General features: G+C 35.4%; 1 protein-coding gene across 6 annotated transcripts in view; it reads right to left on the bottom strand.

Moving 5' to 3' along the window:
* The window catches only part of ARID4B (AT-rich interaction domain 4B), a 147601-nt gene that overhangs the window by 61607 nt on the left and 74428 nt on the right, over positions 1-11566 (bottom strand). For all 6 annotated transcript variants that reach the window (XR_009403895.1, XM_059397294.1, XM_059397293.1 and 3 more), the window contains exons 7-8: positions 10997-11088; positions 3093-3231 (exon numbers count right to left, since the gene is read on the bottom strand). Coding sequence is in view for 5 of the 6 variants with exons in the window: in XM_059397294.1 (XP_059253277.1) it covers positions 3093-3231; positions 10997-11088 (231 nt within the window). In the remaining variant the exon portion in view is untranslated. The remainder of the gene's footprint in view (positions 1-3092; positions 3232-10996; positions 11089-11566) is intronic.

Here is an 11566-nt window from a genome sequence, read left to right as displayed (position 1 = left end):
CTCTCTGCTCAGCAGGGAGCCTGCTTCCTCCTCTCTCTGCCTGCCTCTCTGCCTACTTGTGATCTCTCTCTGTCAAATAAATAAATAAAATCTTTAAAAAAAAAATTACTTTGAAAGGGGTGCCTGGGTGGCTCAGTCAGTTAAGAGTCTGCCTTCGGCTCAGGTCATGATCTTGGGAATCCCAGGATCCAGTCCCGCATTGGGCTCCCTGCTCAGCAGAGAGCCTGCTTCTCCCTCTGACCTCTCCCCTCTAATACTCTCGCTCTCTCTCTCATACCCTCTTTCTCAAATAAATAAATAAAAATAAAGTCTTTAAAAAGAATAAAATGAAATAAATAAAAATTACTTTGGGGGTGCGTGGCTGGCTCAGTCAGAAGAGCATATCACCCTTTATCTTGGGGTCTTGAACTCAAGCCCCACATGGGGGGGTAGACATTACTTAAAGAAATAGAACTTTAACAAAAGAATAAAATAGAATAGAACAAATAAAATAGAATGAAAAATTACTTGAAAATGGGCTAGATAAGGGCAGGAGTTGAATGAGGTGAAGCCACCACAACCCCCCCCCCCCCCCCCCGGGGAGAGGGGGGGCGACTCGGATGGAGAGCGGTGGCAATGGCGTATTAAAGGAAAGAGATTATCAGAGGCAATTAGGGAAGTGAAGGGCTGACTGAGCAGAGGACGCTCAGGCTTCTGTCTTGTGCAAATGACGTCGTCATTCGCTGTGAGAGGAAACACTGGAGGAGGGCCAAGTTTGGAAAGGAGGGAGGAGATAATATGTTTAGTTTTAAACCTATTATGTTTTGAGATGGCTGAAGGACATCCAAATGGAGAAAATGAATAGATACCCAAGTCCAGAGGTCAGAATGGAAGTATGAACTGTAAGATATAAACTTGGGACTCAATAGCCTAAGTATCAGGGGCTTAAACTTGGGTCTAAAACTGTGAACAAAATCTACCTTTTTCTTTTTTTCTCATGGGTTTTGCAGTCCTCCACTCTACCAACTGAGCTATTGAAGGACTCACTCTCTTATGCGTTTCAAAAACTACACATATGGTAGCTTTGGCCAGCGCTGGTAGTAGTGTGCAAATGGGTTCGCTTTCCATTCCGCCTCAGGAACAATAATCCATGCTTCATCCTGTTCACCCATGTGTGTGACTGTCTTGGTCCCTAAGGCATTCTTATCTGATAACTCTGCAACCGATACTATAAAAGGGGATGAGATCACCCTAAAAAGAATACAGAGTAATGTATTCTGCACCTTGCACAACAACATTTAATGGTTGGTTAGAGGAGAAACAGTAAAGGAAAATGAAAAGAAGACTGCATGAATCATGGAAGCTAAGACTTCCTCCTGTTAAAATAGGGTAAATACAGGCACCTGGGTGGCTCAGTGGGTTAAGCCGCTGCCTTCGGCTCAGGTCATGATCTTGGGGTCCTGGGATCGAGTCCCGCATTGGCCTTTCTGCTCAGCAGGGAGCCTGCCCCCCCCCCCCTACTTGTGATCTCTGTCAAATACATAAATAAAATCTTTAAAAAAAAAAAATAGGGTAAATTCCCCTTATTTTTTCAGTCTCAGTTAGGATTCAATGAGACTATTTATATGAACCAGCTTCACATAGTACCTGGCCATGGCAGGTGCTCAACACATGGGGGCTACTTCCTAACACAAGGAAAATTGCAAAATTTTTGCAAAATTTACAAAAACAAATTTTAAAAATTGAATCCCAAATACTATTTATGTGACTATGTCAAGACTGTTTGATCCACAACACAATTTTACATTCTAGTTGATAAAAATTATTCATCCACTATCCAATTTCGGGGGGAGGATTACATATATGAATAATTATAAGATTCTTTAAATAATACTGTGATGGTTCCTACACTAATTACTGACAATTCAACATCATAAATCCTTAAATATTTTTCTCATCATCGTGGAAATTATTTAGAAACTATGGGTGAGAGAATCTTAATACTGAATATATTAACATTAAATTAAAAAATTAATATTCCTGTTATTTTAGAAAAAGATACACAAAACTGGTTTTAAAAACATGTTGCAAAAGAAATTCTTATAAAGAATCTTAGTGCTTTGGGAAAAAAGAAATGATCATATACCCTAATACTTAAGTTTTAACCAAGTTACTTAATACTCAGTCTTTCTAATACTTTCCAATACTCAGTCTCCTAATTTCTAAGTGAGGATAAATAATATTACCTGCCTCGTAGTCCTTGTAAAGGTCTTAACACAATCCTTGCAGATGGTAGGCATCCAATAACTATTAGGATTGATAGATGGATATATGCAGAGGTACGAAGGTATCATTAGGTATCTACATTTATTAAAACAAATAATTGCCCTCTTGAGTTTTAATTTTAAGACATAACAGAAGTTTTGTTCGTTTGTTTTTAAATATTTTATTTATTTATTTGACAGAGATCACAAGTAGGCAAAGAGGCAGGCAGAGAGAGAGGAGAAAGCAGGCTCCCTGCAGAGCAGAGAGCCTGACGTGGGGCTCAATCCCAGGATGCTGGAATCATGACCCGAGCCGAAGGCAGAGGCTTTAACCTACTGAGCCACCCAGGTGCCCCTATAACAGAAGTTTTAATTATAAGAGCTACCATGTATTTGCTCTTATAATTATTGGGCAATTACTTTGTGCAAAACAGTGAGCTGATAAGCAGTCAGGATAAAGAATACAAATCACATTCACTGAAAAGAATGATAAATAGGAATCATTTGCAAATAACAGCAGAAAAAGATTCTCCTCTTCTACAGTCTTTCGTATGATGAATTTAGGAGTTTTAAAAGTTTGCATTATGAATCTTCTACTCAAAATAGAGCAGTATAATGAACTCCCGCATGCCTACCCTTTAAAATTACTGTAATTTTGCCTTTCTTGGATGACTTTAAGAGTTCTTGGTACTCAAGGACAATTTTGAAAGTAATCTTTGTGTAAACTAAATGATGCTAGTACCATTTCCCTACGCTGTACCTATGAAAACCACTAGTAAGATTATCAGTTGTTTTTTTCATGAACCTAACTAGTTGAAAATTAAACTCTTTTATACAGAAGTTACTCACCAATGCGGGAAACCATAGTGCTTTCTTTTTATCCAAACTAGCGTAATCTACACACACAACTTTTCCTAGCAGTTCATCAATCTGTTTCCTATCATCCTCATCTTCATCACTGGAGGATGAAGAAGACTCTTCCTCCGGTCTAGGGAAAGAAAAAAAATCAGATATTTCCATTTATCTCCACAAAGAATGAGCATGCCTCACTGATAAATAAAGGTATTCTACAAATCTTATCCCATTTTCTAAAACCTACAGAACAGCAAATTTAAATTTTTCAAGTTTTCTAAATTCCTAAAGAATAACAAAAAGGATCATCATTAGAAGAAAGCATATCATTTTCCTAGACATCCTTCAGATTTATTTAGTGCTACTTTAAAAGGTTAAGGGGGAAGAACAGAACAGAGTAACACTGGTCCCCAAACCCTCAAAAAGCCCAAGACAAAACATCCCAGTACTACACTAAAATGTATCAGGTCCAACTCTGAGATTAAAGAAGTTCTAAATTTAGTAATTTTATACTCCCAATACAAAGCTAATTTTAAAAAGGGGAAGAAAGACCTTTATTTATTGGGGGCTTGGGATGGGGAGAGAAGACAATCTGATAAGAGATCATCAATGCTATCCTTAATATCAAATATACACAAACTAGACACTGATAAAATGTACAATACTGTTACTTTGTATTATATTAGAAATTCCTTTCAGTTTCCACTGTATATTAAACTAATAAATTAAAAAGAAGTTCACTGTCAGCAGAAAAATAAATTATCGAAAACCATCCACTTGTTAGACAAAAGTATACCAAAAAGTAAAACTTTTTAAAAAGGAAAAAAAAAGCCCCATAAAACAAACAAAAATTCTACTCTGAATCTGGTTCCAAGAAAGCCCACAACCAGTGTTAAAGAAAAGAAGGATTCTAACAACTGAGTGCTCAAAACACCCATAGTAAGTGAAGACACAAGAAATGAAGAGACTGCAATATAGGTTCTTTTTTTTACAAAATAAAATAGAAGAATGGTTAGTATTAATTACCTACGGGGATGAAAACATTTTTGAAATAGTTGGTAATGACCAAGTTCACTGAGAAAAAGTGTAAACTGATGGATTATTTTTAAAAACCTTAAACATAATTTAACTATTTGGTTGACTGGGACAATCTAATATACTCTAAAAATTTGTCTTGATGCCTTTCCAAGGAGATGGCAACAGGTCACTCCTTTAAATATTTCAGCAAAATTATAAAGAAAGCAAAAACTACTATAATAATACTAAACATTTTGGAATGATATGGGAAATACCACTCTGATTTCAGTGATCAAGTGACTTAAAAATTGTCCCTGTTAAAAACAAAGCCAATTTTTCAAGTTTGCTGCTGAGAACTAGTATTCTTTCAAATGGCACTTAAAGCAGTGTTAAGTAGGGACATAGGAAGTAAGTAGAAGGCAGGGAAAACCAATACGCCTTCATATTAGCAAAGCATAAAACCTTAAAAATAGGCGCACAGTTTGGGATAATAATGACAGACCTCCCAAGTCTGAGCTCTAATTGATTAGAAGTGTTTTTCAAGGGCAATGACTTTTATCTCTTCACTTTCTAATGACTGTAGAAGACAACCAACCTTAAAACCGTAATTACTGCTTTTTCAAAGCAGTCATAAAAAACTTATTCAGCTAGGACTTAAGGGACACTCTTTATGTCATTATCATTAGCAAGACAGAAAGTCCGAATATCATGGAAAACATATATTAAATCTGTAAAACAGAGAAAACTGCGCTTTATTTGCCTCATAAAGTCATCTGCATCTTTCTAAAAATTCTCATTTCTTTCTTAAGACTTAAACAAGTGTGAAGACTTCAGACATCAGAAAGTGACATATAAAAAAAAAGTGACTGCCTACATAGAACACCTATTCACCTTTCATATTAAATGTTCAAGTTCTACTCTAAAACCAGCGCCCATTTATGGACTAGATTTCCTGACCCCCACTGCAAGATTTTGTTTCAAGAGTACTCATTTCTCTCTCCTGTATCAATTTTTCTGCCTCTACTACATTGAGCCCCCTCAGCATACTGTTATTTATATGCTATTATTTCTCCCACTTAAAAAAAGAATCCCCTGGGGCACCTGGGTGGTTCAGTGGGTTAAGCCTCTGCCTTTGGCTCAGGTCATGATCCCAAGGTCCTGGGATTGAGCCCCGAGTTGGGCTCTCTGCTCGGTGGGGAGCCTGCTTCCTCCCCTCTCTCTCTCTCTGCCTGCCTCTCTACCTACTTGTGATCTCTCTCTGTCAAATAAATAAAATCTTTAAAAAAAAAAATCTCCTGACCTCACCTTCCCCACCAGCTACTGCCACCTCATTTCTCTACTCCCCTTTACAGTCAAACAACTTGGAACGCTCTACTCCTCAACATCAGGAAACCCCTGAACTCCTCTAAGTATCTTTTCAACTGTCATTTCAATTAGGTGACCCTGACCCTCTTATTCAAATTTGCCCCAATCTCTCCTCACTTTTATTCTTTACCCACAGCATTTACAAATCCATCGTACTAATATAATCTACTTAGTTCTTTCTTATGTATTTTCTTTATCATCTATCTCCCATATATGCGAGAATATAAACTCTAAGGGCAGAGATTTTATCAATGCCTTTTATTCACTGATATATCCCAAATACCTGAACAGTGCTTGGCACAAGCATAGATATTCAATAAATATTTGTTGAGTAAATAAATGAACTGAATAGATTTCTTTCTTTCTACTATTTCTAATTTTATTTTTCCTAAAATCATAAAATGTATACAAGCAGTATAATGTACACAACCAATATAAACCATACAACTATCTATACCTAAGACTCTTAGCCAGGAATTAATTTACCCAAGACACTCAATAAACTAGTGAACTGAAATAAATGAGCATCAAAACTATTTTATTTAAGGTTAGCTCAGTCAGTTAAACATCTTCCTTCAGCTAGGTCATGATGCTGGGGTCCTGGGATCAAGCCCCACTTTGGGCTCCCTGCTCAGCAGGGGAATTTACTTCTCCTTTCCCTCTGCCGCTCTCCCTGCTCGTGAGCTCACATGGGCTCTTTCAAATAAATAAAATGTAAAAATAATAAAAAATAATTTTAAAAAATATTTTAAGGGAGCAAACACAGAGCAAGCAGAGAACCTGCTTGGTGTTATAGCCCTCTGACATTGTTGCTTCTTTGGTGATAAGATCGTATTTATTTAGAGAGCCAGAACAAAATAATGCACTGTCTCTGCGACATGATTATCTGATGCCCACTGGGAACAAAGCTAACTACACGGAAATGTTTACCACACTAATTATTTAGAACTGACTGAAAATCACTATTAACTGTAAATTAATTGTAAATTAACTAAGAAGAACTTTAGACAAGATGTGTGCCAAAGAAGAGCAAATGACAAGGTACAACCAGAAAAACCGACTTCAATGATCCTTATGATTTCAGGCAAGTAACTCGGTGTCAAATTTTGTACACTAAATCAAAAACCTATATTAGTCAGTATCAGGAAATCTAACAATGTACAGCTCTTTAGAGATTAAAACATAGAACATACGGTCATGTATATACTTACCAATAAAAGGGTTTTATTTTTTCCCCAGTTTTTAATCAAGAAGGAAACTAGAATCAAATTCTCATAATAAAATAAAATAGCAAATAATAAAAAAAAAAATTCTAGAATTAGATAGTGGCACTGGTTACGCAATCAGTGAATATACTAAAAACACCACACACTAGACACTTTATGAGGGTGAATTTTATGTTCACCCTCATAAAGGTTATGCTAATTATATCTCAGTGAAAAACATTTTTTAAAGATCTGCAGACCTATATAAATACCAAGTACACATCACTACTTTATTGGGTAAACTTCAGTGCTGTCAATGGGTAAAATTCCTGCCCATACATAATCCCTATCAAGAACTATTTTAAGCTTTCTTATGCTTTACTCTTTTTCTGAAGGAGAAAAAAAATAACAACAAGCAGACTGATTTCCACTGTAGCAGCTGCATATACACTTTTGCCAGGTTATTGGAAAATACTTTTGAGGGGAGTGGGTACACAAATGTTTCTATGATTTCAGTTATTCTATTCTTTAGGCAGAAATAAAACATCTATATTCAGTGGCTAAATTGTAATGGCAAAATTCAATCAACTTACACGCTGATTAAATGATCAATAATTTGCTTTAAAAAATTAAAATAGAGAATGATAATCTTAAGAAAATAGCTGAATATATTTGAATTAAGTAATTAAAGGTAGAATATAAATAAAACTCAACTGAAGGAAGGTATCAAAAATAATCAATTTTGGAATATCTGAAGGCACATTAACCGGCATGTGGATTAAAAGTTGTTAAAAGAAAATAAGAGTAGTGATATGTTCATAAACAATGGAGCCTGCGGAAGCCTGGGAAGAAAAAACCTTATTTACCTTTGTACAAAATTAAATTTCAAAAGACAATCAGAGAATCAAAGGAAGACTTTTTTAGTTGAGTAATGGAAGAGGAAATCAAGGTCAGATAAATGACCTCAAGGTCCAGGTCCAAGACTTTGTTGTAGAAAATCACTCAGGAAGGGGAGAAAGAACTCTGAGGGACTGTAATAAAGGAGATTGGAATTTCCAACTGTGGTACTTGCCTGTGGTGCCTACATACCATGGCGTTAATTGCTAAGCGAAAACACTGTAACATCTCTTGGCAATGAGAATGACCACCATAGTGAGGGGGAAGGAATAGAGCAAGCAAAACAAGATGATAGATGAAAAGGGCTTCATTTCCTGTATAGTTAATTCTCAACCTCTGGTTGGCCTTCTTACTCTGCACATATGCAATACAACCCCAACAGCAAATCTTTCATTATACACAGAGATTCTCAACAGGAAAATCACTTAGAATGTCTGCTGGACTCTTCAGAAAGCAAAGATCAACCTGCTCAGTGATAACTGCAAGCTTTAGTCTCATCTTCAAGAAAGGGAGACCTCGGCTAATAGATTTTTTAATAACTGGGTCATTTTTAAAGATCATTCTAGGTGATACTCTATAAATTATCTTACTTCAAATTTATGTTTACATGTGTAGGCGACAGTTGAAGAAAGATAAAACATGTCTAAATATTAGATGCAATATTTTTCAAAGTTTAAAAAGAATTTTTGATGGACACAAAAATTGTTTTTCTTACTATATATATAAAATATAAAATATGGAAATACTGTTTCAAAAAATTCAAATAATATAGCCAAAACCAGTTCCACTTATCAGACATAAACCCTGTAAGCAGTATTTTCATATACTCACACATATAAATATTTTTATGAATGAAGTCAAGTCACATACTGGTATTTGATGAAAATTTTTGCATTTAATACATGACGTTTGATATCTAGTATTTACATAGTGTTTCCTATATAAACACTTTAAGGGTATGAATTCATTTAATCTTTGCAACAATTCTGAGAGATAGGTAATACTATTATCTCAATTTTACAGATGAGAAAATTGAGGCATGAACATTAAGTAATCTGCCCAAAGCTACAGAGCAAGGAAATGGCAGAGAGAGTTATTCACACCCAGGCCACCTGGCTCCAAAGTTCACACTCTTAACAATCAAGCCACATTGCCACTCTCAAAAGCTAGAGAAGTAGAAATCTTCACTAATGAAATAATTTTACATCAAATACACCCTACCTCATTATTCTGATATTAATGATCATAATTAGAAGTTGACTACCAAAACTATGGAAGACTCTAATAAGCAATGGTAGGTAAAATTTTAATACACAGTTGAAGTCATTAATTTTCCAAGAGACATTGAAAGGTTTATCTTGTAAATGCTTCAGTGAATATTCTACGGCAATAAAACATCCCTCTGGAAAAACTGATAGATAACATTATTAGATCACAGTAACATCAAATAATGACAACAGGATGCTTTCATATGAGTAATGCTAACATACATTTTTCATTTATTTCTCCTTCTGGATGAACAAGTCGTATGGAGAAGAGCAAATAATAGTTACAACCTGAATATCCTAAGATACACAAGTCATCAGCATGCTAAATTCCAAGTGAGAGATATTATTCACTTAGTAATTAACTGAAAAACATCTAAAAATTTCAGAGTTAAAAAAAAAAAAGCATGGTCTGAATCACAAGTATAGTAGGAAAATACGAATATGAAATATTTTTTCAGTGTAAGGATTAGTCTTTTAATTTCCTCCCTCCAATGAGTCATTATTTATTTATTGTTAGAACAATTTTAGAAAGAAACTGAAGTACTACTCTATCTAAGTAAGAGTCAATCAGTTGAATGGGAAAAGGCCCGTGGAGCATGGGTGAGTTCAAGTCCTTGTTCTTTCCTTAGTGTGTTTCTTGGATTACTTACTGTCTCTGAGCCCAATGTCCCCAATTATTAATATGAGTAAAAATAATACCTATCTTCATCACTTTCCTCTAAGGCTGAAAGCAAGCAATATGAGAGAGAGCGCTTACCCAATCTGATTTCTATCTCCAAAGCTGAGCCATACTTACATTTAATATGTGATTCTTAATACTGAATGAAAGCATTCACTTATGCTAAAGATTTCAGTAATTCAACTCAATATTTATTTTTAACTGCCACTCTGACAATTTTTGGGCTCAGACACATTAAAATTTTTGAATTTACCCAAGTGAAATGTTCAAAATTGTTTCTAAAATAACCTCCAATGGAATACATTAAAAACTCACCTTCCCAATTTTCTTTACCTGTTCCTATGGAGGCACCTATGTTTTTAACTATTCCAGCTGTTTCTTTGATAGTTAGTACCTTATCTCTAAATAATACTCTTATACTGATTTATACATTGTAGGCATTATTCTGTCGACTTCCTACTGTTACTAGGACTTAATTTTGTATTTAAGCCACCTCCTCTCCCTCCATCCTACTAAGTTTTCCTTTCTGATACAATTTTCAGGGGAAGTTACTTAGTGCCTTTGCTATTTTTAATCTATCTGTTATCATCATATCTTTAATTTCCCCCCAATGTTATATTATATTAAGTAACCAAGTCCACCTTTTCAGTAGAGACCTCCATTCCAACACTCTGCATTCTACTGACTACCAGCATCTAGTATTACTATGGAGAAGTCTGATCCCATTGTGCCTCCCAGTCCTTTGCAATAAATGATTTTTCTTTCTCAAACTGTTTGAAAACTGTTTATCTCTGATGACCCTTCGATCCTGTGATCCTTTTTAATTTAGAGCCTTTTGGAACCTATGCATGGCCCATTAAAAATAATTTGTTAAACTGATAGAATATATGTCACAACTGTAAGACATAAAAATAAGTAAGATGGTTTCTGTCAAGGAGATTAAGATTATTAGGAAGAGAAAACAAATACTACAAAGACAGTAACAGATGAAATACTGTTTTTGACATTAGATAAATGCAAAGAATTTAGAGAGCTCAGAGAAAAGAAAACAGGTCTGTTTTTAAGGAAAGAGTAGGGAGACACAAAGCAGTTCACATAAAGGTGGGAGCATTTCTGTTGGGAGACTGAATGAGTGAGATAATGACATGGAAGGTGACATCTGAGAAAGAAAAAAAAAAGCATGAATAAAAGCAAAGTATCAGGAAAACAAAGGATGTGTCCAGCGAATGTTGACTGGTTCCACTCTGACTACAGCACCAAGATGCATGCAGGGAGAAACGGCAGACAGATATGCAGCTGTTAAGGCTGGCTGAGCGTGGAGAATTTCAAGCACCATGCTAAGGAGTCTGAAATTGCTACGAGATCCAGTTAGCATTTTGCAAAGTACAATTTCAAATTAGTAACTCTTAAAACAATACTAGAAGGAGAAATGAATTCAGGTTCAACTAACAGTTATGAAAATGGACTTACATATGATTAGATCTTCTTCCTCTATTTGTTTTCTTCCCTATGACAGGAGTGCCAAAATGTTCAGGGTTGGTGAGTGGGAGCTGGTCTAATGTCTGTGGGTAAGAACATAAACCCATCAAAGTTATGACGTAGCAAGTTCTCTTTCCTTTTTAAACCAAATCAGTTTAAGAATATGCTTAGATTTGAAGATTAAAAACTGCCCCCAAGGAAGACTAAAATACAACTTTCCTAAAGATAGACAACTGTCATTTCAAAGATATTAGAATAAAGATGAATGAACCCATTACGGGGGGCAGGGCGCGGGGGTGAGAGGGGGGAGTGAAAAAAATTAAGTTGTTCTTTCTTCATGGTTTCATTATCTTTTTGAAGGCTGACAGATTTCTAAGAATGATTAAAATACAAAATAAAACACAGCTCAGTAGAAATAAACTGGAGAGAGAAGAAATCTATACGTAAGGACCTAGCATCTGAATTGGGGCCAATTGTAAATCAAATTTCTCTTTGCTCAAAGGGAATCATAATCCATAATATAGAATTCTTAATAGGTAACAAAAACTATCCCCAAAAAAA

This window comes from Mustela nigripes, chromosome 4, assembly GCF_022355385.1.
Source record: "Mustela nigripes isolate SB6536 chromosome 4, MUSNIG.SB6536, whole genome shotgun sequence".
Classification (NCBI taxonomy): Eukaryota; Metazoa; Chordata; class Mammalia; order Carnivora; family Mustelidae; genus Mustela; species Mustela nigripes.
Note: the sequence above shows the minus strand (reverse complement) of the source record. Positions and strands in the feature narration are given on the sequence as shown.